Raw genomic sequence first — 27,720 nt, 5'->3', positions numbered from 1 at the left:
AGATTCCCATTATGAATTGAGTTCTGGATTGCAGGTACGGTGATCAAGGCTTTTCAGTGGTATCAGTCATTCACAGGACTCCCATCATCTGACAGACTATGAGAACCAAAGTTCTTAGCAGATTTACAGCAGGTTCAGAAGGTGCTCTGACACAGCTTTTTAGCAAAGGGTGTATAATGTTCAAGTCTCATGCAAAAAAGCTGGAAATTTGACCAAGGAAGCTAGTGAACCAGTTGCTCGGAAATGAGATTCCCCTTCTGATGCTACAGAGGTATAGTTTATGGGTAGAATGGGCCTCTTTCTACAGGGACTACAGATAGATTCCAGAGGAGAAAGGCTGAATCTAGCTTTCTAAACAATACAAACATAGAGGCTGTTTTCTGTCCCCGTGCAACCCCTCTCAAGGACTTTAGCAGAGGCATTAACCATCCTGCCTTGCTGAATCTCATCTACAAGGACACAGGAAGTGTTGAAGGAGTAGCATTGTGACAGCTACTGAAGGAAGCATTGTGCAGTTTTACAACAGTGCTGCACAGGTGTTTGATAGAAAGCAACACAATTTGCAGTGTGACTGACGAGAGTCTGCCAATGTTGAATTCTGTGTTTTCCCAGAGATTTTTATTGCCTTGACAGATTGAGCAGCCTATACTTAGTAGGTGCATTGAAATTACCACTTGCATCCCATACTAAGATAATCAGGTAGGAAGCAGATCAGGCAATTTTTTGTCCACACTTCCTAGTAGGACCATCAGCCAAGACCAACTCTTCCCCCAAAGTGCTGAAACAGAGCGAAGTGTAACTGCTAGGCATTACATAATTGAAGCTTGCCGGCAAGAGCAAAGTGATGTCAAATCTGTTATACAACAGCGGAATGCAATTTGATTTTGCAAGAGGTTGGAGCAGAAGAGTTCCACAATGTCCACTCCGCAGAACGGCAAGGCCGAGACACTCTATGAAGGAGAAGGCACATTTCTCCAGGCAGGTTGTCCCCATCAAGTAACAGAAACTCCTTGCTGCTCCCGTCCGCAACCTGCTTTACTCATTTAAACAAACACTTGGAGAGTGACAAAAAGTACTGATTCAGCTAGGTGACACTTGGAGCAAAGTCTGAAGCCGTGAGGATTCAGCCTGAGAGCCTCTTGTATAAGCAGGTTCACTGAAACGGGTATTTAGACACCAGCAATAAAAATAAAGAGCCTGTAAAAAAAAAAAAAGACAGCATGGCTAGAAAGAAAGAGTTTCCACTGTTCCTCATATGCCTGTTCGTCTCTCCTGTCCCCTGCTTGCTAGCCCCCTCTCTTCCTGCATCTTTTGGCACATCTTCGAGCCTATGACCACTGAGGAAACCTGTCAAATAGATGCTGCACTGTAGAGCATGTTTTCACAAGTAAAGTTGGAATGTCTTTTAATTTGGAATATAAACAGCTGCAGAGGACCACTTTTCAACACACTGCATTTCAATCAGGTTATTTTCTAAGAACAGATCTGAGTTGTTCAAGTGATTCATGGTGTTTCAGCTTCATTGGAATGTACAGAAATGGCATGAAAACACATTGCATGTTCCTGAGGAAAGCCAGTTTCACAGAGGTTGCCCCGAAACAGCTGCTAGTGGATCTTGCTTTTTGCTTCAAAAGAATCGGGCGGTCTCCACCCACACAGGATGAACCTTGACATCCTTGGAGTACTCTCCAGGTATGCAGAAATATGTGACTACATATTTTAAAAGCCCCGGCCCCCAGTGGCGGATGGGGACAAAGCACAGTCACTGCCTGCTAAAAGACAGAGAATGTTGATGCCTTGTGAGCTGAGCTGGATCTTGGGGAGAGGCAGGGGGGTCACTTGACCCAGGCGGCACCAAAGAGAGGGCGGCAGCACAGAGGCTTCTACATGCAGATCAAGCCTGGCAGCCAGCCACCACCCTTTCCCTCTTCCTTGACGGAGTGCCCGACTGCGTGCCAAGAGCAAGCGACAGCGAGGTGGCTGCTGCTGCACATGCACGCAGAGCACATGCTGTGGGAGCAGGGCGGGCAGGGTAAGTACCAGACCAGGCCTCTCCCGTGGGTCAGCCGCCTTGGCAGAAGTTGTCAGGCTCTCAGGGAGGGCGGGAAAGAGGCCGCCAGCAGCACTCGCCCCTCGCTCTCCGGAGGACAGCAGCTCTGCCTTTGGGAGGCTCTGTTCGCTAGCCGGGTTTGGTGGAGAGGCTGTCTGGAGTGGAGGAGTGGCAGGCAAGGAAAGAGTCAAGCTTTTCCACAGGTTCTCCCCCCTCTGCTTCTTCTCTGCTTCTCCTCCCGAAGTAATTTCCCTCCAAAACAACAAACTCCCACCTTAGGTTGCCCTTAAAGTGCATTTAGTCCTACAGTAATCACACAACCAGCCTAGTTATATCCGGAATTGGGAAATTCAAGGATAGGGCTTGGCACGTGTTTCCTGGCACCTCTCTTTTAAGTACTTGAGACCAATAAGAGTCCACTGCCTAGGTTGGGAGCAGCTCCATTTTCTGCTATGGGGCACTTTAACTGGCTTTGCACTTTTTTTGACCTCCAGGGCTGTTTTTCAGAACCTTTATTCAGTACTGGCTTTGGAACATCCTAACACATGAATGCCTCTGTGCATGTGCAGAGTGCTTTCTTTGTCGTTTTGCTAAGCTCCTTGTAGACCCCAGCTTAGCTGCATCTTCAAAGCCCCCATTTGGGAAAGGGGTTCCTGATTGTTTCTTTAGCAACCTCAAAAGATAGGATTTTGCGAGCCTCTCTTTAAAGAGTCTCTTTTTTGGACTTTTGTGTAAACCTTCATCTTTTGCTGTCCCAAAGATTCAGAGGAGGCAATACGTGTTCAGTGGGTCAAAGGTGGGGTGGGGGAAACCATAATAATGGTACTCACTTAGTTGCCACATTGCCAACCTGGAAAAATGTTTTGGAAACAGCCTTGAAAGCAAGTCTATGAAAGTTTCTAGACCTCAAGCCCCACCCCCTTACCTGTCTGAATTGTGATCAAAAAGTTTCTCAGTCTGGTTGTTATTCTGCCTCCTCATTGGCAATCAGCCCAGCTAGAAGACTCTTGGGTTTTGGCAGACTTCCAGTGGAAGGGAATACCAGGGTTGTATGGCAGCCATCCTACATACATCCTATCAAGAAGCAGCTTTTTGGAGGCGGAATAATGCCAGGTATAGAGAGTCCAGCTGGAGCATTCTGGCTGACTTATTTTTGAAATAGTTCTTATTTGCACAATAACCCTGCAAGGTAGGTCTCTACTTCCTCTCAGCTATTGAGATATGTTGAAATGCCCAAGGGCATACAGTGAGTCCACAGCTGAGCAAACTTCCAGAAGCTGCTTTGCATAGGCCTGTTCCTCTCTTGGAGGGACAGCAAGGATCTGCATGTGTGAATGAGCAAAGTGAAGGGTGGGCTCTCCTAAAACTAAGGGTGAACTGTCAAAGCTGACTCCCATTGCAGAAACACATTGGAACAAGGTTGACATGGCCAGGGAGAATTCTCAAATGCAAGCTGAGCTCATATCAGAGAAAGCCCAACAGAACCCAAGTGAAGCACAGGAATGAAATTCCCCCCCCCCCAACCAAAGTGAAGGAAGGAGACCAACACCACATCAAAGAATCACATCCTTTCCTCCCAAATCAGACTGAAGCAAGGCATACAGCTGCAACATAACCCAACAGAAGCAGACTGAAGCAAGGGAATGCCTTGTGCTTCTGCTTGGATACTGCTTGGTTCTGTTCTGTGCTGTTTCCCCACTGGCTGAACCCAGTGCCTGGCTGCTGTGAATGACACTGGTTCTGTTGGCCTAAGTTCCAGCCGTGTCTCTTCCCTCCGTTTGGTTTGGTAGGAATAGATGTGATTCTCTGATTAGATGTTTGTCCCCTTCCTTCACTTTGGTTGTGGGGAGATTGTATTGCTGTCCTTCAGTTTTGTCAGGGTGGGCTTTCTCTGGGATGAGTTCAGCTTGCATTCGGGAGTGTGCCTACCCATGGCAGCCTTGCCCCAGTGACTTTCAGCAAAGCGAGTCAACACAATGTATTCTGTTGTTTAAAAGAGTTGTTTATTATATATCTGTATTAAAACATTGATCATATATGTATATATAAAGAAAAATATAAGGGGCGCCATTATTTACTTTTGCCCCCACTCAAAAAATATGTACATCTGGCCCTGCATGTGAGCATTAGTTAAAGAAAAGGGAAACGGGGGAGAGACAGACACAACAGGAAATTGCCTGCTGGAACCTACAGTAATTTAGAACATTATGGAGGGAGCCATTTGGGTCAGAATGGAGGGGGTGTTTCCCAATTGCTTATCCCTCCCCCCATGAAATTGCAAATGGGTAGTTTACAGCATGCTTTCCTTATAGTGCATCATGATCTTTTCACATAATTATTCTTAGTACATTATACAATGTATTGTTCTTTATGCCAAATTTTAGTTTTTGGTATAAAATTCAATTTTAAAAATGTGTTCAAGCTAATCTCTGGTAAAGAGAAGTAGTCTCATTTATTGGAATAGATTTAACTTTTTTTAAAAAAAAAAGCTGTTGCCTCCTTTTGATTTCCCAACTTCATTCCCCCTGTAAACAGATACCTGCATTCAACAGAATTCTGTTATGGTGGAGAACTACATGCAGGGCCAGCTACAGTCGGAGCAGAGGAAGTAGCCTGAGGCTTCGGAACTGCTGTTTCTTCAGGATCTGGTGAAGAGAGGAGATAAAATATGGTTACTACCAGGGATCATTTCGTAGAAAAAGAGCGGGAGGAACTCATTAGCGCAACTCATTAGAGTAACTCATTAGCATATGCCACACCCCTTGTCATCACCAGAAGTGTGTAATTAGCATAACTGATTTGCATATGCCACACCCCCGACATCACCTATCCTGCCTGTTTTGGACCCAATCCTGGCCATTCAGGGGTGAAATTGGGCCCCAAATGGTCAGGATCGGGCTGCTGTTGAGCGGGACAGTGATCCACCACCTGTCAGAGGCCCGATCCAGGCCGAAATGGGCCCTAAATGGCCGAGTGTCAGATGGGCGGGGCCACCTGACATGTGACCTCTTTGAGGAACTGCCGGAACTGCGTTCCTGTGCGTTCCCCCTCAAAATGAGCCCTGGTTACTACCCATTTGTTTTCCCTTCCACCATCACATTCTACTTTTTCGCAGAATGTAAATATGATATAATGAGTTACAGAAAAAGGGGATAGATTAGGAATAGATTAAGATATAGGGTTGGAAAGCTGTTGGAAGTCCTGAAAAAGGGGGGGGGGAGGGAAAGGGTGGGGGAAAATGATAATTGAGTTGATATTTGAAAGTTGAATATATTAATATTTTCACCTAATAAAATATTTTTTAAAAACCCTACTTTTTCCACAGGGGAATAAAAATCAGATTATTCATTTCAATATGTTCAGTAAAGATATGCATACTTTTCTAATTAAAGATATATATCCTTTCCAAAGGCAAAACAAAACCAGCAATCCTAGAACAACTCTGGTGCAGAGATACTTAAACTAGCTCGGAAGTACCCTACATTGACTGCCCAAGGCTGTGTACAATGAAGTGTGAATCACCAAGGTTTGGTCATATATTTCATAATTCTGACATCTTGATTAAGTTTTCTAGACAAGCAAATGTCTAGATGATACATTTCAGAGGAAGCATGAAAATGCATTTATGATGTTTACAAAAAATCAGCAATGAGGTGGTCATGGATGGGGATCAACCTCTCAATACACGTGCAACCCCCACCCCTACTAGTCACAACTAACTATTTGGTCTCTCTGTTGTTTGATTGTCTATCTGTCCTCCATTGGTGGGGGAGAGACTTGACAAGCAATTATTCAAAGAAACCGTTCACATATATCTTCTTACCATAACATATTAAGCATAGAATTTGCTTGACACAAAATCCCCTCCATGGCCTTTAAGTACAGGTGTTTCCATGCCACCGTGTCCAAGCCTCTGAGTCACAGATCACCTAAAGGCCATGTTCCCCTGTGCTTGACCTTGCCTGGAACCCTGCTTCTAGGGAATCGATTACATAAAACTCATTGTAGCAGGCAGAGGAGAAGTTATACTGAACAGAACAGAAGAACCCACCCATGCTTTCTGTGCTTGAAGCAAATTGCTAACGCCCTCTGATGGGGTTGCAGTATGGCTCTTAACCAAAGGTATAGGAGCAGGAGAGTATTATGATCCACAATTCCAGTTAAGCAAATTACTAGACAAAACCTGAGAAAACCTATTATATTAACTATGTTTACATAGACATGAACTGAGATGCCTAAGTAAAAGAAATGATTACCTGTGATACTGTGGGCAACCTCGCACCCACTTGTCTGGGAATGAATGAACCAGAGCCCACCAGTGAGGGAGATGCCAATGATAAAGGCGGAGAAGGCTATGCCAATTACTGCTGGGAGCTCCAGGTGTGGTGCAGCTATGGCTGTTGAGAAGAACACACAGATGGGAGAAAATTAATTTCCTTGCTATGCTGGAGCAGATGGTCCATGCTCTAAGCAGGGCTGGAACAGGTTGAATTCCCAGGATCTTGCTCCTGCTCCAGCAGTCTTCCAGAAGCAGGGAGAGAGACCCTCCTTGACCCTTGGAGAATGGCTGCAGTGCCATGCCCTCTAGATATTCACTCACATACGAAGCTGCAACGACAAGACAGGAGGCTTTGATTCTATTTCTCTCAGCATTTAAAATGGGATCCAGCTCTAGAACCAATCCTAGGGAAACAAGGCCAGTGAGATAGCATCATATGTTACTTACTTGGGACAGGCTGTGTCTTCCGTGAGTGGTTTACATCCTTCAGTGTTTTGCCTTGCTGGTTGAGCAGGTAATGATCTATAGAAAAAGATGGCAAAGTCAAGAGAAGAAACAGGAGTATTTGCAAGTAACAACACACACACACACACACACACACACACACACACACACATGAAAGAGAGGGCTGAATTCTACTGTCTGCACAGCCCTTTTGCTTCTCAGAGCAGACAGACGAGGCCATTGACACAGTCTGACAGTCAGGCTTGGTAGGATCAGAATAATGAATGAGCCTCTGTACAGATGGGGCTCTTGGATACTTACTAGTCTGCAATGGGGAGGGCTCTCATATCATTGCCTCTTCCACCTGGTTTTACTGGAAAAGAGTCCCCTCACCACAAGCACAGTCAACGCTACCCAGTATGAAAACAGGCGGTAGGTTGTGAGACCTCCCTTTCTCTGCTCAACTCCAGAATTCACGTCAAGCTCCTACCTGGTTTCAGATGAGGAGCAGCAGCTCTGGGTGGAATCTCCACGGTCACTATGATGGGCTTTGTGATGGTGCGCTGGAAGCGTCCACTGGCCAGTTCCTCTCCACCCTTGCAGGCCTCATTCTCCGACTGGCACTGAAACAAAAACCTGCTTCAAAAAAAAAAAAAGTACCACCTCCTCCAGAGCAAGAAAGCACTAGGCATCCTAGGCTGGCCCTGGATACCGCTCATCATTCTTCATTTATTTAAAATATTTATATGCCTGCCTTTCTCCTTGACAATCACAGATGGACCTCAAACTAATAGGAGGGCTTCTGGGTCCAACCCTATCCAGAGAACTTTCCCCCTAACCCCATCCATGGAGCTTCACTCTCATCTCCTCTAGGCATCACGCTTCAGGCTAGGATCAAGGCTCTCCAATTCCTCTCCAGTCAGGACATTGTCTTTTGAATTAGCAAGGCTTTGATAGCACTGATGCTAGATATGGATTGTGTCCTGCCAACCCACAGCTTTTAGAGATCAGCAGCCACTCCTTAGTGTGACGAGTCAGAGACCTTGGGGATTGGGCCCTTGGGCTTGGTGGGGTCCCATGGCTCTCTGCTGCAGAGCATCAGATGGCAGTGCAGGAACTGAATGGAGTCATTGAAGAGGGGTTGGAGCACAAAACTCAGCCGCTGGCGTTCTTGATATCCTGGAGGTAGCATGTGGCCCTGGGCTGCTTGCTCAGACGCTGACAAAGTGACACGAGTATCAGCTACGCAGCCATGTCGGATCAGCACATATGGGGAGGACAACGAAGCATCTGAGAAGGGAGAGAGGAAGCACTGCCGGATGGTGAAGCCGAGACACAAGTCGTAAGCAGCCAAAGCAGCCTAGGAGGAGGAAAACACCATCTGGTTTGAAATGCACAGAATTCTTCCTCATTCCCCTCCCCCACCAGAAGTATTGACTCGCTTCTTCTGCACTTGACCTACTACACCCCTACTAGATCCTGACCACCCACCCTCCTGCAGTGGGACCAGCGAGGCCAAGGGATGAAGTCCATGTGTCCAGGGACAGCCAAAGAGTGTCAAATACAAATTCATCAAAGGTATACCACATGCGCTTTCTCATATCTACCTATCTCAATCAGCAGGGAAAGGGAAACAGAAAAAATGAGCAAAGATAGCTACAGTGTTTAGAGAAGCTGCTATTGAGGAAAAGTGAGCTGAAAACGAAAGTTAACATTGGCTGTAAAGCCAAGTTCTGCAGAAGTCTTATAGATACCGCTCAGTAAATTCTTTCATCTTTGAGTGTAGAACAAGCAATACATTTAAATTTCCTTAGCCTGATAAACAAAACATATTTATTTTCCCTAAGCCTAAATACGTAACATTTCTCCTTTTCTTTTCCTTCCCTCCCTCCCTCTAAGCTTCTGTGTCAATTAGTTTAGCCTAAGATCCAGAGGAGTTAGCCATGTTAGTCTATAGTAGCAAAATAGTAAAGAGTCCAGTAGCACCTTTAAGACTAACCAACTTTACTGTAGCATAAGCTTTCAAGAACCACAGTTCTCGAAAGCTTATGCTACAGTAAAGTTGGTTAGATTTAAAGGTGCTAGTGGACTCTTTACAGTTTAGCCTAAGTAATCGAAGAAATCCTTCCATTTTTCTCAGAACTTGGTTATCGGTCTGTTTTGTAAGTAGGTAGTCAATTTGGCCATTGAAGCAATATCACATACTGTTCTTACAGAATCACAGCACACACCCTCCTGGCAGCGTGCGTTGTTCATTATTTAGATTACTCACAAGCAGAAGGTTCTTTTGATAGCTTAATTTTTAAATATATCAGTTATATGTATGGATTTTATGTTCATAATTTGCTTCCATTTGCTGGTGGCAATATCTGTTTTGTCCTGATGTTTCAGGACCATCTTGCCTTCCATGGAATTCTTGAACAACTGGATGTTTCATTGTTTAGGAGTGGACTGAGAAGCAGAAAGGTCCTTTGTTAGAATAAGGGCATAGAGCAGGGATGACTCAACTTCGAACAGCATCTTTCATAGCTAATAGATCAGGGAAGGTTGCCGTTCCAACCTGTCATCTAATTGTATACATCTCCCAGCACTCCCTTACCTACAAGCAGGGCTTTTTTTCAGGGGGAACTCTGGGGAACGGAGTTCCGGAACCTCTTGAAAATGGTCACATGGCTGGTAGCCCCACCCCCTGATCTCCAGACAGAGGGGAGTTGAGATTGCCCTCCGTGCCGCCAAGCAGCGCGGAGGGCAATCTCAACTCCCCTCTGTCTGGAGATCAGGGGCTGGGGCTACCAGCCATGTGACCATTTTCTCCAAGGGCAACCCACTGAGTTCCACCACCTCTTTTCCCAGAAAAAAGCCCTGCCTACAAGACTATGAAAGGTATAGACTATGAAAGATACAGGAACCCTAATGCTCAAGATCGGCCATCCCCAGATTTTTGCAAATTCCTGCACGCTCATCAACCAAACCCTTCCAACACACTTGTTAAACACCATCTAAAACTGATCCTAGCAGTCTGTCCTTTGACCACAATTGCTAAGTTATCTACTGTGGCAGTGAGGTGTGCTGCAGTTAAAACAGGACAGAATGATACGATGACCAACACAGGCACCAAATCCCCTGGTTTGAGGCCCCATGCTCCTCCCGGCAAGATCATTTGGGGAGCCTAACAGCTGCATCAGAAGACAATCCCTGCAGATTCGACATCAGTTTTACCTCCACAAAGACCCGGCTGTTAGCTGAGACCACACAGGGTCCTGGCTGCTTGGCAAAGGCCTCAGAGTTGTAGACCTCAAGGCTGAGCAGGACATTGCCAAGGTGAAAGGGAAGGTCCTGGAAGGCCATAGTAGCTTCTGGGAGAGATGCCTGAGTAGTTGAGGAGGGTGAGACACAGGAAACCTGCAGGAGAGAGGCGAGGCCTGTACTGTGACACTGATGAAGTGCAAGGCCTTTGGAGGGCCTTTAGGAATAGAGCTTTGGGGGATCTTGATCAGAGACCGGCTGCTGAGCAGAACTTCCCAGTGCTGAGAATCAAGAAAAGTAACCATCAGTTGACTCAAAATTTCTTGAACGCTGCCTTAAGAAAAAGTAATGTTTACAAACTTAGCTCAGGAAGGGCAAGTGTCTGGGCAGGAAGAAGAAGACAAGAATCTTATTTGCCGAATTCTGCCAAGAGGGAGAACCCTGTTCAATGCTACTGTTACCTCCAGTGAAAAAGGATCTCAGGAAGACCCTTTCCCGATATATTAGAGAGCCACTGCTACTGCCTCAGAGTAGGCAGTAGTGGACTGGAGAGATCCATGGTTTGACTATACACAAAGCAGCTTCATACCTCTATACAACCTCTTACGGTAGGATTGCATGCGAGGCTGCTGACTCCAGGTTGGGAAATTCCTGGGGATCTGGGGTTAGAACACGGGAGAGAGTTTGGTGAAAGAAGGTAGCTTAGCAGGGTATAATGCCATAGAGCCAAGCTACAAGTGAGGAATGACACTTGCCTGGCAAATGAACAGACTGACGTGTATTCCTCCTCCCTGTTCACTTGCCATTCACTTGCGCTCTACTTGATCAAGTGGAGAGCAAGTGAGTGGCAAGTGCACAGGGAGGAATACACGTCAGTCTGTTCATTTGCCAGGCAAGTGTCATTCCTCACTTGTAGCTTGGCTCATAGAGTCCGCCTTTTAAAACAGCCGTTTTCTCCAGGGAACTGATTTCTGTAGTCTGGAGATCGTTTGTAATTCTGGGAGATCTCCAGGCCCCACCTAGATATTGGTAACCCTAATTGCACAGACTAGATGTCTGCCCCCACCCCTGTTCCTCCATCCCTACAACCTTCAAAAATTGCACTAGCAAGGAAAGCTTATGGCCTACAATCTGGAGGTACTTGGTTCAGTTACTCACACTCTGAATATCCTTGTTCTCATGACTGGGTTTCTGTTCCCCAGGACACAGTATGGATTCCATTCCTTCTGTACCAGTTTTGGCTGTGGGTAGTAGGAGAAGCGAAGTGCTGTCCTCTGCCAAGAATTCCTGCCTCCTCGCCCAGCCCAGTGTTACAGCCTCTGGTAAGCGCTGCTGAGTTTCAGTGAATCTGGTAGGAGGCAGAAACATGGGCCCAAATGGCTTAGGGTCTGATGCAGCACCTGCAAGGAAGGAACAGATGGTCAACTGTGATGCCTGTTTACTTGAGAGTTCTCTATGGGATCAATCCTGGCATATGTAGGTGGAGATTCCTAGTTAACTCATCTCATTGCATCTCCTTTGATGCTAATTTCGCCAACTAATTAAGGAGACCTGTTTGGGTAACAGATTAAGGGCAACAGTATATTGGGTAACACACACACACACAAAGTGGTAGGAGATTTCAGGGACTATTTGGGCCCTCTTGAAGAATCATTTTTTTGCCCTGCACATTTGAATTGGACCACAACTTTGCCAGAACGACGGAAAACAGGTTTGATGATGCAGGAGCTGAGGTATAAATTCCCAGGACAGCTCTACAATGCCACCAATCATTAGTGGCTGCTTTTGGAACTTCAGGTGAAGTTTTCCCACCTATTTCCATTCAGAATCTTTGTACGTCACTTACCATTCAACCCAGCAATCAGAAGAAATCTGTTCACATGCTCAGCCTCAGTGTAGGATGTGAAACCAGGTAGCTTCTGCCTTGCCACCCACTGTAAAGGATCTGTGACACGAGCCAGCCCAGAGGATGTCCGCTGAGTCACAGTCAAGGACAGATCCATTTCTGTACTGCTCACTACAACTTTGTGCGAAGCCTGGAAAGAAGCTCAAATGACACGTATGTGGTGAGTAAAGGGAGCCTCCTTATCTAGAAACAGTAAACCTCTGAAACTTGGGGCTAGGAGGTAACATCAGGGGGGGGCCTTGGCCTCTATGCTGTTTGTTGACTCTCTGGGGCAACTGGTTGGTCGTTGTGTGAGACAGAATGCTGGATTAGATGGGCCACTGGTCTGATCCAGCAGAGCTATTTCTATTATGTTTCCAGAAATGGAGAAGGTCAGACACCTCAAAGGAAAGATGCTCCAGGAGCAGTATAGCAGCATCCAGACAGACTCCTATAAATACAACTCCATTGCTGGAGGAGAGGTGAATGACAACCTTGTGGGATGAAGGGGCGAGAACAAATAACCAGGGTTCCTTTTGTTCAGTTGAGCAAACGTGGAAAGCAAGCTAGAAACTGCAGCTAGAAACCAGGCCAAAGAAATAGCAGCTGGTACCAGGGGAGCTATTTGTTCATGTTACAGAAGATGGCTGGAGGACACTGCCTGCTTGTGTATGTTCCCTTCCAGATACTAGCCACTCTTGGCTGGGGAGACAGTATGAGCTGGCCTGAAGCAGGGGCAGAGTGGGATATTAAAAAGACCCAGGAGGAAGCCCGGCTGAGTTGTCACGGGGGCTGCTGAGTCCTGGCCAGCAGCAATGGATGTCTGCATACTCAAGTCTTCCTTCTCTACTGTCAGTGGAAGTAGGTGACTCAAAGGGGCGATTTTCACAAACACTGAACAGTCCACTTTGAATGCAATTCGAAGCTTGATTTTACTGAGGCCATTGCTACACGTTCTTAAAGGGATGCCCCACTCATCGAATTCAGGCACTTTTTCCACTTCACTCCAGACATCTACATTTTCAAAACAGCTGCAAGATGTTTGGCTTCCATTTTTCAGCACTTTTTCTGGCACTATGGGAAAGAGCATTCCCAGAAAAGGCGCTGAAAAAACAGAAAAGCCGCCCATGTTCGGTGAGTGGGCCGTCCCTTTAAGGCCGGGCAGAAATGGCCTGAGTGAAACAGGAATTCCACTTTCAAATGATTGCTGAAGTACATTGAAAGTGGGTTGAAAGTGCATTATTCTGAGCATGTGAAAGCAGCCAACACTAATCTTTGGCATTGTTGGCCTAGACTGAGCTGGGTGGCCCCTACGACCCTGGCTACTGGCTACCAGAGGCCCTCCTCAAGGGCAGTGACCCACCAGGAACTTTTATTGTAAGTTTAAAGGCCAATCTGCCCCTGACTTTGAGTGTTTAAACATATTGCAGCAGGAGATCTTGTCCATACCCATACGTGCAGCTGGCCAGTGAGATGGTGTGCATGAACCATCCATTGGGCAATTCCTTCGCTTTTCAGTATCAAGAACAAACCCCGACGTGGGGCTCTTCTAAGGGCATGAAGCTCCACAGTCAAATGGGCCAGTCCCCTAGGAGAAAACATATTCTCATTCACACAGATCACAGGACTAAAACTCACAGAAGCAAAGGCAGCTGTGCAGCCCAAGCATTGCTCCTCAGTCCCAATACAGAGAGACTTCTTCCTCAGCATTAAAGGCCTAGTATTCCCTCATTAGTGAGAGCCAAGCTACAAGTGACGCCTGACAGAGGTTGGACATTTGTCAGCTTCCCTCAAGTTTTGATGGGAAATGTAGGCGTCCTGCTCTTACAGCTTGGCTTTCCATTTAATTGAAGTTTACAGAACCCCCCCCCCCGCACACACACACACAGCGGAGGGGAAGGGGGGCGCCCAGTGAGAGCCTGATGCCTGCACTCCCCTCCCGACTGCATGTTCTCCCTCCCATAGACTGCTGCTCTGTAAACTTCAATTAAATGGAGAGCCAAGGTGCAAGACAAGGACGCCTACATTTCCCATCAGAACTTGAGGGAAGCTGACAAGTGTCCAACCTGTGTCAGGCATCACTTGTAGCTTGGCTCCGAATCCCTTTCAGTTTTTACTTGTAATCTTGCCTGTGCCAGCACTTGAGTTCCTGTTTGCCAGGCTTTCTTGAACCCCAAAGCTCTGACATTGGCCCTCAAACTTTCAAAATAGATTTCAGAAGCCTGAAGAAAAGCACAAGAGTCAGTTTTAAAAGGTGCTTATATAGTTTCATATGAAAAGAGAGGAGGGGGTTTAATCCCCATTTTTAGTGTCCTAAACAGTGGTGGGTCTTAGTGACTCTGGGGTCTTGGGCCCCAGCTCATACTTTGTTCAGAGCAGCCACCTCTGAACAAAGTGCCTACTTGTTACAATGTGTAACAATTTGCATTTTGACTTTATCCTTCCAACACCTCCCCTCCATTAGCTACTGGTAGGTTTCAAACTCTGGGTTGGGAAATACTTGGAGATTTGGGGGTGGAGCCTGGGAAGGGCAGGGTTTGGGGAAGAGCTAGAGCTCAGCCGGTTATAATGCCATAGAGTCCACCCTCCGAAGCCACCATTTTCCACCAGGGGAACTGATCTCTGTTGCCTAGAGATCAGTTGTAATTCCAGGAGATCTCCTGGCCCCACCTGGAGACTGGCAACCTTGGTTACCAGGCCCCAAGCAATTGCCCAGGCTGCTGCACAGATAAGACTGCCCCTGCTGCCGAGTCCCAGCCCCCAGTTTCCCTTCAGCACTACAATATCCACTCCCATCTTTCACAAAAGTTCCCTTCTGTTAAAACCTGTTTCTCAATCATTCAACCACACTCTCAACACACAAGTCAATGCACTGGCACACCTGGAAGCAGCTCCCTTAGAGAAGATAATGTGAACTTCGACGTCTTGAGGAGGGTTAGGATTCAGGCAAATTTGCAGAGGTTGGAGTCGGCGCTCGGAGGCAAAATGTGCAGACTTTACAAAATTCCTACGCAGCTTGCAGCTTGTTGGTGCAGTCCCATCTGGGAAAGACAGCAGAATGAGAAATGTATGTAGTGACTGGAACAGGGGCAGCCCAGAAACAAACACGGAGATTAGTCTCATCTGCTCATTTTCAAACATTAGGCGGGGTGGGGCGGGGTGGGGCGGGGCGGGGTGGGGTGGGGGGCTGCCCTCAATAGCAAAGTGCTACTTGCCCTTTTGTGCTGACACCGAGTGAGTCTAGGCCTAGTTCGCTGTAAAAGCCTTCCCTTTGCCAGCTCTTCCTTACTCCTGGAAACTGCAAAATACTACACGTACCTTCTTCCTACAGAGCCAGCATCTTGCCACACCACCCCATGGCCAGACTTCCTCTCTGTGAGCACACATGTACCCTCATTGTATGAATGAAGGTAGATGTCTTAACCGTTGTTCATTGTTGTGCTTTGCTCAGTGAATGTTTTAGCTAGTGTATTTTCAGTTGTACCTCAATGAGAAAGGTAGACTAGTAACAACCACCACCACCTATACTAGGGTTGCCAGGTCCCCTTGCCCTCTGGGTGGGAGGCGGGAGACCTGGCACTCACTTTTCTAGATGTCTTTGTGTACATGCTATGCATGTGTGGTCCTGGGCTGTGCGAAGATGTCACTTCCAGGAAGTGACACCATCATGCACGGCCTTGTGCCACCCCTGGGAGCGCTACCGCTCTCCACAGCAAGCTGATTTCGGCCTGTTTGGGGCCAAAATCAGCCCACTATGGAGCGCAGGAGTACTGCCGTGAGGGCCCTGGAGAGCTTCTGTGCTTCACTGAGGGCCAATTTAGACCCAAACAGGTCCAATTTGGCATGCTGTGGAGCACGGGTGCGCACTGCACCACCTGAGAGCGCACCCCAGGAGGTGTGTTCTCCCGCCATCTCCCCCACCAGCCAGGTAATTGGGAGCAGGGGGTGGAGGGTGAGAGCGGGAGATCCCCTGCCCCCAGTGAGGAACTTGCAACTCTAACCCATACCAGCTCCTAAGTGTGTGTATATGGTGTTGACTCCGTGGTATTCAGCCAATGAGGTGACACCTCCGTGCTCCCTTCTTGCCCATTGCAGCAGACTCCTTGATGTCTCTGGGAAGGTGATCTCAGCAGAAGCCACAGGCCCAAGTGCTGACACATGGGAACCAGGGGAAACCTATAGGAAGGAAGAATATAAAGAGAGTAGCCTGGAGGACCTAATCCTTCTCTGACCCCTCAGGCCTAGCAGCACAAAGAATAAATAGCATTGCATTTTGACCTGGGAGATCTGGGTTCAAGTGCCACCACACCCACAGACTCTCAGCTCCCCCAGTTCACCCCCACAACAGCGAAATGGGAATGATAGTGTCCTGAGGGCAAACAAGATTAAACTGCAAACCACAATTTGCACAGTTATGCAGTGCATCAGTTTTCTCCAGCATCACTGTTGCCATCCTCTTCGTTGGGATAAGCAGGGATCCCTTAGGAGTATCTGACCCTACAACCCTCTTTACACACTCTTCTGTCCTCTTTCTCTTCCTCACCTGAAAGGTCCAATTTTTTCCAGGCGGAGACGGCAGCATCCAATGCAGAGGCTCCTGGGAGTGCAGCACAAAGATGGGAGCTCTGTGCAGGGGATCTGAATCCAAAATCAGGGTTACCTGAAACATTTTATTTAGAATATTTCTATGCTATCTCTTCCAAGTCCTGCTCAAGGCAGCTTACAATTAAAAACCACAAGCCATTAATTTAATTTAATTTAATTTAATTTATTGGATTTATACTCCGCCCTCCCCAAATCAGCGGGCTCAGGGCAGATCACAACACAACTTAAAACACATTTAGCTATCATTAAAATTATAAAATACTACATGTTATCATTAAAAATTACATACATACATACATACATACATACATACATATAGAGCAAGGAAACAAAGCAGCACATAATTTAGTTTAGATGCTCCATAAAGCAGTTTCCCCCCCCCCAGAACAATACGTGAAAGATGGATGGTGACACTGCATGGGAGGGCATATAGTTTATCCCCCACACACACACGCCGACTGGGGAGGGGCACCGCCTAGCATCAACCATATTAAAAAAAACATACAAGTCATTAGACGTAACCAGCATAAAAACGATCCATAAAACAGAAGCAGGCCATTAAAAAGCTGGGGGGGGGGGGACACACCCTTAATTAAAAGCCTGGGTAAAAAGATGTCGTTTAGCCTAGTGGCTAAAAAGAAAGTAAAGTTGGAGCCAGAAGGGGGAAGGCATTCCAGCTGGGAGGAGCCACCACAGAAAATACTCTGTCTCCAGTTGCTACCCACTTCACCTTTGAAGGCAGAGGCACAGGGATCAGGGCTTGACATGCAGACCTTAACTGGTGGGGGTTGGAGAGGGTGGGAGGAGATAGTCCTTCAGGTCTCAAGCCACTTAGGACCTTAAAAGTAAGAACCAGTACTCTGAACTGTGCCTGGAAACCAACTGGCTCCACAGTCCCTGAGCGGCTGGCCCAATGACCAGTTCCACCTCAGTCTTGTCTGGAACGACCCTGATACATTCCACTACCTTCTCCAGGCACCTGTTCAGGACTTCCACCAGCCCAAGCTGATAAGAAGAAATAGAACTGGTTGTCATCTGCAAATTGGTGGCACTTTACTCTAAACCCCCGGATGACCTTTCCCAGGGGTTTCATGTAGATGTTAAAAAGTGTGTGTTTGTGTTATATGTCATCAAGTCACTTCCAATTTATGGCAATCCTATGAATTAACAGTCTCCAAAACTAGGAGTAAGATTTATGCTGTGGGGCCTGTGAGACCCCACAGCATAAATGCCACAGGGCTGAGCAGCAGACTCCAGCACCACTTTCTGGAACTGGTTGATCAAGTAAGAGTGGAACCACTGATGTCTGGTGCCCTCTACTTCCAAGCAGCCTCCCCAGAAGGATACCATGGTTGATGGTATCGAAAGCTGCTGAGAGGTCTAGGAGAATCCACAGGGATGAACTCCCCCTGTCACTCTCCCAGCGAAGGTTGGGGGGACCAAGGCAATTTCTGCCTCAAAGCTAGGCCTGTATCCAAATCCAAATGAGTCTAGATAAACTCTCTGCTCTGAGACTGCCTGAATCTATGTAGCCACCACCCACTCAAGCACCTTGCCCAAGAGCAGAATATCAGCCATTGGGAGGTAGTTGTTTAGATCATTTGGGTGCAGGGGAGTCTCCTTCAGGAGAGGTCTCACAACAGCCTTTTTCAAAATGGTCAGAACGGCACTCTCCTGCAGAGAGGTCTCTGTTACCTCCTGGACCCAGTCAGCCAGCTCAGATACAATGAGCCATGATGGGCAGGGGTCACACGACTGGATGTGGGGGATGCACACTTCAAAGCACCTTGCCCACTACATCTGGCCTCACATTTGAAAGTCATCCATAGGTTCAAGTAGAGGGTCCTTGTTAAGGTGTTACTCTTTTCTCCATGAATGGTGGATGAGGTTTAGGGACTAGACTCCAGGGGCATAGTATAGCTACCTTGGGCATTGATCTAGGGTGTGCAGTAAAATCAGCCAGTAAACAGCTTCTGGGTATTGAGAGCTTGTGGTAATACAAAGCGGTGTCCAGGGTGCTCTTCTTAATTTGGTTAATATAATAATAACTGTCTTTATATACTGCTCTAGACAGATTAGTGCCCCGCACAGAGTGGTGAACCAAGTCAGTGTTGTTATTATCTCCGTAATACAGCTGGGGAGCTGGGACTGAGAGGAGTGGCTTACCCAAGGTCACCTACTGAGCTCACGGTAGTAGTGGGATTTGAAGCAGCAGAGTGCTGATTTGCAACTCAACCACTATGCTACATGATTTAGAAGAACATTTCTCCTCGTCCCTCTATGATACGAAAGTGCAATGCAAGGCCAGTGTTATTGTTCTCCTGGCACAGAAGAGCCTGGCCTTATGCCATCTGCTTGGTGCACTATTAACTAGGTAGCCTGGGTCTCCAGCAGAGCTCTAGGTGAACAACTGCCTCATACATCCATTCAGAGGAGGGGCTATGAGGTCAAGGGGCTACAGACAGTGCATCCCAAAAGCACCCCCTACCTGGGCATTTGCTGGCACTCCCCCACGCAGGCTTATGACGTGCACTTCCTGCCCCAGGGTAGAATGCTCCCGGCTTGTGCATCCTGTGCCCCTTCGTTGTAGTTCCCAGAAGCCCAACACAGGACGGGGCATGGATGCAGACATGGGGAGACAACTGGGATGATGCCGAGGAGCTGAAGGGAAACAAGAGCAGAATTGGACCACTAGAGACTTAAGTGATATATTTTCTGAAGCTGCATCCTTGCCTTCCCCAATACAGATTCTGTGCCAGAGCAGTTACGTTTGTGAACTCAAAATTATGTATCAGTGCACTTTTCTTCCAAGATTCAGATTTCCAAAGAATATGGAACATTTTACAGTGGCCTAGGTGATAGTAGGCAGGGAAAGCAAAGAGCAAATTATATGGGAAGACGTGATTGGGACAACAGAACCAGGTCATGGTCTTGGAATATTTATTTTGTTTATTTTTAAAACTTTGTATCTCATCTTTCTGCCTTCATAAGGGTCACCTACGCCACTAACAATTTAAAAACATAAATAAAATAGCATCTTAAAAATGATTAAAACTAACAAAAACATATCATTAAAACAATACTTGTGCTAAAGCACACATACAGAAACTTCAAAACAATGATTAAAACACTGGGCAGAAAGGAGCAATTACTGTGGGAATACCAACTGAAACAAATTTTCACCCGCTGGTAGAAGACAGCAATACAAGGAGAGAGATGGGACTCCCTGGGGAGAGATTTTCAGAGTTTCAGTGTCACATCTGAGATGGCCTTCTCCTGTGTTGCCATCTTTCTAATATGGGAAGGCAGGAGCACTCAAAATAGGCCTTTGGAAGAACAGCACAATAGTTTAGTAGGTTCATAAGGGAGTATGCTGGTCCCAAACCATACAGCGCTTTAAAAGTCAACACCGGAATCATGAATTGTGCCTAGAAACAGATGAGGAACCAGTATAAATAGGCCAGGATATGGTCCTTATGCAGTGGTGTAGTGTGGGGAGGGACCAGGGGAGCGGCCGCCCTTGGTGCAAAATTTTGAGGGGGTGCCATGTCCATGGCTCCCCCAGGAGCACTCCCAGCCTGCCTCCCCACCCCCCTCCCTGCTCACCTTCCTGCCCCTTCGCCACAGCTGCCCGCGTTGCTGCTGCCAGCTCAGTGCCCAGCAAGCCAGGCACCCTGGCAGTGTGGCAGGTGGCCTGCCTCCTCACCCCTCCCTGCTCCTGTGGTTCAGGCCCCTCACCTCCCCTTCCCCTTACCTCTTTGTAGCTGCCATCAGCTCAGTGCCCAGTGGCGGCACAGGCAGCTGTGGCGAAGTGGTAAGGGGTGGTGAGCGGCCTGAATCGCAGAAGCACTCTGGGGGGGGGGAACGCCCCTGCATGATGACATCACTTCCTGGAAGTGACATCATTGGCAGGCCTGAAGCTTGTGTGCATGCACACACGGGGTCAGGGGCACCACTGCCCGCCCTGGGTGTCCCTAGCCCATGCTACGCTGCTGTCCCTATGACCCATTCCAGTCAACATCCTGGCTACAGCCTTCTGCACCAATTTATGTTTCCAAACACTTTTCAAGTACAGCCCAATGTACAGTGCATTGCAGTAAAACGGCATGTACACCAGAGCTGTCCAGGAAAGGCCACAACTGGCTAACCAGGGCCGTTTCCGCACGGCTTACCTGAAGCCGGGCCATGGCGCAACGTTGTGGATCATGCCGGGGAAAACGCGAAATATAGTTGAAGCTGCTAGAAGACACTCCTGGCCACAGCTACTGTAAAAAGTGAAGGACTTGTAGGCTGTCCTTTATTCCTGGTCTCAGGTTACAGAGAGGCTTACTATAGAGAGGAAGACTCATTATACTGCTCTATCTGATGCTGCTATCCCTTTGATAGGCACCTGGCTGCACTGGACGAATTTTCTTTACTAAAGTAAGTGGACTCTGCATGAGTTTGTCTCATCAGCACGCATGCGCACAAACACACAGCTGTGCTAACTGTACAGCTCTGCTTTACTTAACTTGCATTGTTTACAGCTGCCACCTGCTTATCCAGCAGCAGGCCTAGGTCCTAGAGCACCCCCAGATGATTGACCTGTTCCTTCAAGAGGAGCACACCACCAGCCAGAATGCATGACACCCTAAATCCCAGGTCAGGCCTTTCAGTCACCACCAGTAGCACTATCATCTTGTCAGGATTAAGCTTCAGTTTACTAGCCTGCATCCACTCCAAAACTGCCTCCAGGCACTGGTTCAGGGTTTCGACAGCCTCCTTGGGATTGGCTGGAAGCACAAGATAGAGCTGTGTCATCTGCATATTGGTGACAACCCAGGCCAAATCTCCAGATGACTTCACCCAGCTGTTTCATGTAGATGTTAAAACAGAGCCTCATGGGACCCTGCAGGTTGAAGGGCAGAGCAGCAGTCTCCCAGCACCACCTTCTGAAACATACTCTCCAGGTAGGACTGGAACCACTGCATAATGGTGCCTCCCAATTCCCGCCTGGAAAGACATCCAGAAGAACACTATGATTGATGGTACTCAAAGCGACTGAGATGTCCAGGAGAATCCACAGAGTTGCACTTGCTCTGTTCATACGCTGGTGGAGGTCATCCCACTAGGTGACCAAGGCCATTTCAGTCCCCTACCCACTCCCCCTCAGTCCCATACCCTGCCCTTCTGGACTTTTTTTGGGTGTAACTCTCATGGCTTGTCTTTTCATTTTAGCTGTACAGCAAGGAAATTACTTTCAGTAGAATCTCATGCACACCCCATTCTCTTCTTCTGGCACCATATAATGTCATTAAGCAGACAGGCTTAATGACTTTTTTGCCTCTGTTTTCTCCCTGAAGAACTCGAGCCCATCTAGAGATGGTAGAAGACATGACAGGACACCTGAGTGACTAGTTGACATTGACAGACAGGTTGTGGAGAGGCACCTGGCTGCACTGGACGAATACAAATTCCCTGGGCCGGATGGTGTGCACCCAAGAGTGCTCTAAGAACTTTCTAGAGAACTTGCAGAGCCTCTGTCCACCATCTTCGAGGCCTCCTGGAGGACTGAGGATGTGCCACAAGATTGGAGAAGAGCAAATGTTATCCCAATCTTTAAGAAAGGGAAGAAGGATGACCTGGGAAACTACAGGCCAGTCAGTCTGACTTCTGTTGCTGAGAAGATATTAGAGCAGATTTTAAAGGGATCAATCTGTAAGCATCTGAAGGACCGCTTAGTGATCCGGGGAAGTCAACATGGTTTTGTCCCCAACAGATCTTCTTAGATCAACCTGGTTTCCTTCTTTGATTGAGTGACGAGCTTACTGGATTGTGGGAACTCTGTCGACATGATTTACCTGGATTTCAGTAAAGCTTTTGATAAGGTTCCCTGTGACATTCTAATAGATGAACTGGAAGACTGTGGACAGGACTATAGGACTGGTTAGAGGACCGCACCCAAATAGAGGTCGTCAATGGCGTTTCATCACATTGGAGGAAGGTGTCCAAGTGAGGTGCCACAGGGCTTGGTTTTGGGCCCGGTACTTTTCAGTATTTTTATCAATGATCTGGATGAAGGGGTAAACTCATTCAATTTGTTGATGATACCAAATTGGAAGGAGTGGCAAACACCCAAGAAGATAGAGTTAAAATTCAACAAGACCTGAATACTCTGGAGAAGCAGGTGGTTGTGAATAGGATGCAATTCAACATAGATAAGTGCACAGTATTACATCTGGGCCACAAAAATGTGAAGAACAAATATAGGATAGGGGATACACTTCTGGGTAGTAGTGTATGTGAAAGAGATCTTGGGATGAGTGGACTGTAAACAAAACATGAGCAGTCAGTGTGATGCGGTGGCAAAAAAGGCAAACTCAGTCTTGGGTTATATCAAAAGGGCCATTGCATTGGAATCGCAGGAAGTCATAGTCTCTCTCTATACTGCCTTGGTCAGGCTGCGCCTGGAGTATTGTGTGCAGTTCTGGAGGCCCCACTTCAAAAAGGATGTGGACAAAATCGAGAGGGTGCAGAAGAGAGCGAGGAAAATGATCAGGATTCTGGAAACTGAGTCCTACAAGGAAGGGCTGAGGGCCTTGGGAATGTTTAGTTTGGAGAAAAGGAGATTGAGGGGGGACATGATTGCTCTCTTTAAATATTTGAAAGGCTGTCATTTGGAGGACGGCAAGGAGCTGTTCCAGTTGGCAGCAGAGGGTAGGACTCGAAGCAACGAGCTTAAATTACATGCAGAAAGGTACCGGCTGGACGGTCAGAGTAGTTCAAAGGTGGAATCAGCTGCCTAGGGAGGTGGTGAGCTCCCCTGCACTGGCAGTTTTCAAGAAGAGGCTGAATGAATATTTGTCAGGGATGCTTTAGGCTCATCCTGCATTGGGCAGGGGGTTGGGCTAGAAGGTCTGTATGGCCCCTTCCAACTCTGTGATTCTGTTTCTGGGTCCACTGACAAAAGAGTACTAGAAAGAAAAAGGGCTTAAAACAACATCAGTATGAAGAGGGATTAAAACATCTTGTATTGCAGTCTAAGCCTTGTTCTAGACTTAAGGTCGTGATTTTAGATGAAAGTCCTAGTTCCTTAACACTGTTAAAATATGAGAATGTAAATGTAAGGGAAATTTACCTATTACAAGCATAAGGAGAGAAAATTGGAATAAAACTATTGGTACAGAGTATATTTCTGGATACAGGCTTCAAAAAATAATGAGAACTTCAACTTAATTGTTCTATTTCAGTGCAGTTTGACAGGAATAGGTGGTCCTAGCACAGTTTGTAGTCTGAACTGAAGAGGGTGTGAGGGGGTTTAGTATGTAACTGCAGTGCCTTTCTTTCTACATTTTCACCCAGTAGCTTTCCCTTGTGTCTATGTTCGTATCTTTTGCTTGTAGAAATTGAAGTTTTACCAAGCACAGTGTGATAGAGAAGGTTCTGTGTAGACTATAGATGATATGAAATTGACAAGAAAATAATCACAACTAATACTTTGCAACCTGGAATATTTCCAAGAGCAGGCACCTGATGTTTGCACAGGAATCAAGCACTGTTTGTTCTCTTGAGGAATAGCTGCAGGAAGGTTTAAAAAAACACACACACACGGAGAGCATTAGAAATGTGATCCCCGCACCTGAAGTGGGAAGGAGAGGCAAGAACATTTGCTTACACAAACAATGCTCCCTGTGAGTGCTAGGATAGGACCCAGCTCAAATGTGCCTTGGTTGCATTAGCAGCCATGGCAAGGGAATAGAATGCTCTCCTGGTCATTGAAGTAGGTCTCCAGAACCTTCAACAAGATGCTTGTTTGGTTTTTGAATATGTGAAGGAATAGCAGAAATGCATCTCAACCTTTTCTTCCTCAGTCAGATCTGGAGCTATAACTTCTGCTAGGCAACCCTGGAGCCCAAGATCCTTCTCTTTCGACGGAAGTGAACTGCTGTCTGCTGGCAATGAGTTCAGAAGATGACTCCTGCATCACACAGCCGCTAAGGGAAATCCTATACGCTAACTTTTCTTCCGCCCTACAGTAATAAGAAAATATTTAGTACAGAGCTGGTGATAAGCACACTGACTACCAAGGAACATATGAAAACAAGGAATGGTTTGCCTAGCTCAATTTTGCCTGTTGTCAGTGTGATTCAAGCAAAACTAGATAAAAGTATCACTCTGTTACCTGTCAAAACTGTCAACAGCGTTCATTGGAATAAAGATATCCCCCTTTAATTCTTATTTTAAAGCATTTTAACCTTCTGATAACGTCACCACATATTGTTCTGCATGGCAAGAAAAGTCAGTTTAGGAGGATAAATTTCAGATTTGGGAGGAGGAGGAGGAGTTTGTCAGCAAAAGCTTGCTCTTGGATACATTCCAGGCTGCAGAGTATTTGTTGTGATTATTTCCTTGACTATAGCTTTCAAACTAGCTTTAATTTACACAGAACAGTCTCTCTCTCTCTCCCTCTCTCGCTCACACACACTTTTAAAGCAACAAGATTTTATGGCTTTGGCCTGCATTCTTAGTATGTGACCCATTTAATTGTTTATAGCAAGTGTCACTGTGTTTTGAACTGGTGAGCATGTCAGAGTTCTAGGCAATTCTAGGAAATAATTCACATGGGATGTCAAACCAGATGTCTTCTCTCTACAGTCCACCCCAAACAGCACCCCTCCATGAGCTTTATCAGCTCCCTCACACAGGATTAAGAGCCTGGAGTAGTCACACTCCAGCAGTTTGGGCATTACCTGTTCCAGGGCACCCCCAATGACCAAGCAGCAGCAGCAGCGGCAGAAAACACGGTCTCCACAGGCAGCCAATTCGCAGGTAGTTCCCATGCATGGTTTCCAATTCCAATGTAAAACTGTAGCTCTTCTTTAGGTCCACCATGGGAAAGGAGGGAAGGAATAACCAGAGCCAAAAAACATGAAGGAATGGCTGTTACTGGGTCTCACCGCTCCTTGGAGACACTTGCTTTCTGGTACTGTTTTCCCAAGTGGAATGATACAAAAACTGAGAACTTGGATTAGAACTATCCCTGTTTGGTCTGAACCCAAATGACATCATTTCTCTTTCCAGATTTGGGAATGAAATCCCAAGAATTTTGCTTAGAGCCTACCATGCACACACGGCGCCTAAACGTACACATTCAAAATCCCTTAATCCACACTCATTACTATCTAAAGTCCCTTTAACCATCTTGTCACACCCACTGGGTAAAAGGGGGGGATTCCCATGCCTGTTTTGGGGAGCAGTGGGGCGTTTAGTAAATTTCAGGTAGTTTCTTCTACTCTCCCAGTTGAAGCCTATTTCAGATTTTAAAAATGCCTTTAAAAGTTACTTCTCCCCACCCACCAGTATTTCTGCTTCCACTGTTCAGGTCCAACATCCAAAGCTATCTTCTGGTTTTGAAGCTAAAAAACAGGATTTGTGGTCCCAGAATTAAATGGGCTGAGAGTAGTCTTTCTAGCACCTCCCACCCAGGGCAAGCATGGCACACTCCGTCTGCAAACTCCACGTTTTGGGGAGGTTGCCAGGAAAACACTTACCTTAATCAGGGAAGCTGCCCCGCTCTTGTTTGATCCAGGTGCAGTGTAGGAACAAAAGAGGAAACTGGGGAAATGCTCCCTGATACGAAGGCTAGAAAGTGGGTCTTACCCTATTCCAGTGGATCAGAAATTTCAGATAATTCAGTGCCTCTTATCCTTGTGCTGGTAAGGTTTAAAGTATAATAATCAAGAATACAGGTCAATGGAAGGTTATTAATAACCTTAGGCCCACAGGAGAGTCAAGTTACAAGTAAAATGGGCGGAGTGTGGAAGGCGCATGGATTAGGTGACAGCTGTTTATTATTTCTAAGGGAATTCGGCAGCTGAAAAAAAAAGGTGTGAGGCCATTTGCAAGAGCAGCAAAGCTCCCTCTAGTAGCTCTCCTCCCTTCCTGAAATTCAAGGCCCTCACTGCCTACAGCAGCTTCAGCACTCCAAGGCAGGCAGGCAGGCAGGCAGGCAGATTCCCCCAAACGAGTCCAGTTCTCAATCTACTAAACAAGGATTCTCACCTCGGTGATGTCCCATGGAATAAGAAACAAAGTCAAGTGCTTGGGTCACCAAGGAGATGGGTGGATTTATGATTAACGCAGGCAAAGGAGGAGACTTCCCAAGGCACTGGGCAGGTATGTTGAGCCCTGTGCTTTGCTACACTCTGGGTCGGCATGACCTGCTGCCACCCCCATGAATTAGTGCTAGGAAAGAGAAATGCCAGGTAGTTGGACTGGCTTTCATGGATCATTCGTCAGGGGACAGGGAAGGGGGGCAGGAAGAAAAGGCACAAGGATTTTTAAAGTGGCAGTAAAGAGGCGTGTGTGTGTGTGGGGGGGGGGTGCCCTTCTATACTATATTCATCTTTCCTGGGAGACCTGGCTGACTTCATGGCAACAAGACCATCAAGAGCAGGGAAAGCATGAAGTCAAAGGGCTTGCTCTATGGCCGCAAGGGAAATCAGTGGCAAGCCAAAGAACACACTTTGCCCCATGAACAAAATCAGGTAGCATTCATGCCTGGTTCTTTGGATGCTACTAAGCTTGGGTTGAAGAAAGTTTATACATGATAGCAGTAGTAGACATCACATTATCAGATTCCCCAGAGAATGATTGTCACCCTACCAAACATTTTCTAGATGAGACCCTACAGATTCCACAGGATTGCATTATCATGTTAAATGCTTTATGAATAGTTATCATGCTTACCTTATATATATATATATATATATATATATATATATATATATATATATATATATATATATATATATATATATATATATATATATATATATATATATATATATGTATGTATGTATATATGTATATATGTATATATGTATATATGTATATATATATATATAAACCTCTTGCATTTACTGGCTTTTAACTCCAGAGTTTAGTTTCTTCATACCTGTGACTCTCTGCCAAATGAAGATATGCTTCATGCATCTGATGACGTGTGCTCTAATCCATGAAAGTTTATGCCATAACAAATGTTCGCATTTAAGAGGTCATACACATTTGTTTTGGTTTTATACCAAGTGCGGACTTTACAGTGTGCTGCAACTCTAAGGTATGCACCCCTCCCTGCAGCTTATATCACTCTTGCCTCTGGTTCCTAGAGAAACCACACCAGTGCCTGCTCAGAACCCTAAACACTGTAGAGATATGTAAGAATTTGACCAG

At 46.5% G+C, this 27,720-nt stretch overlaps 1 protein-coding gene across 3 annotated transcripts; it reads right to left on the bottom strand.

The window, feature by feature from the left end:
- Positions 1-591: 591 nt before the first annotated feature.
- Positions 592-26,155, bottom strand: LOC129328596 (transforming growth factor beta receptor type 3-like). 3 transcript variants are annotated; one of them, XM_054977765.1, is made up of 16 exons: positions 26,040-26,155; positions 25,239-25,365; positions 18,998-19,170; positions 16,448-16,564; positions 15,912-16,080; positions 14,786-14,945; positions 13,354-13,492; positions 11,866-12,055; positions 11,178-11,419; positions 9,993-10,175; positions 7,816-8,133; positions 7,264-7,396; positions 6,777-6,851; positions 6,307-6,447; positions 4,590-4,695; positions 592-1,197 (listed from the first exon to the last, which is right to left on the bottom strand). In XM_054977765.1, the coding sequence occupies exons 2-15, from the start codon at positions 25,330-25,332 to the stop codon at positions 4,610-4,612; spliced, it is 2,220 nt and encodes a 739-aa protein (XP_054833740.1). In that variant the 5' UTR covers positions 25,333-25,365; positions 26,040-26,155; the 3' UTR covers positions 592-1,197; positions 4,590-4,609. The 3 variants fall into 3 exon arrangements, with proteins under 3 accessions (XP_054833740.1, XP_054833739.1, XP_054833741.1); XM_054977764.1 differs by lacking the exon at positions 26,040-26,155 and having other exon boundaries at positions 25,239-25,452; XM_054977766.1 differs by lacking the exons at positions 7,816-8,133; positions 26,040-26,155 and having other exon boundaries at positions 25,239-25,452.
- Positions 26,156-27,720: the final 1,565 nt, after the last annotated feature.

Source organism: Eublepharis macularius, chromosome 4 (genome assembly GCF_028583425.1).
Source record: "Eublepharis macularius isolate TG4126 chromosome 4, MPM_Emac_v1.0, whole genome shotgun sequence".
NCBI classification, from domain to species: domain Eukaryota; kingdom Metazoa; phylum Chordata; class Lepidosauria; order Squamata; family Eublepharidae; genus Eublepharis; species Eublepharis macularius.
The sequence above is the reverse complement of the archived record's forward strand: the minus strand, read 5'-3'. Positions and strand labels throughout refer to the sequence as shown.

Excerpts from the sequence above, each read along its gene's own strand:
- LOC129328596 (XM_054977764.1), bottom strand. The coding sequence starts at position 25,380 with ATGGTGGACCTAAAGAAGAGCTACAGTTTTACATTGGAATTGGAAACC. Across the intron at positions 19,171-25,238 it reads TTGGGGGTGCCCTGGAACAG|CTCCTCGGCATCATCCCAGT; the intron begins GTAATGCCCAAA and ends GTTTCCCTTCAG. Across the intron at positions 14,946-15,911 it reads ATACACACACTTAGGAGCTG|ATGGGACTGCACCAACAAGC; the intron begins GTATGGGTTAGA and ends TGTCTTTCCCAG.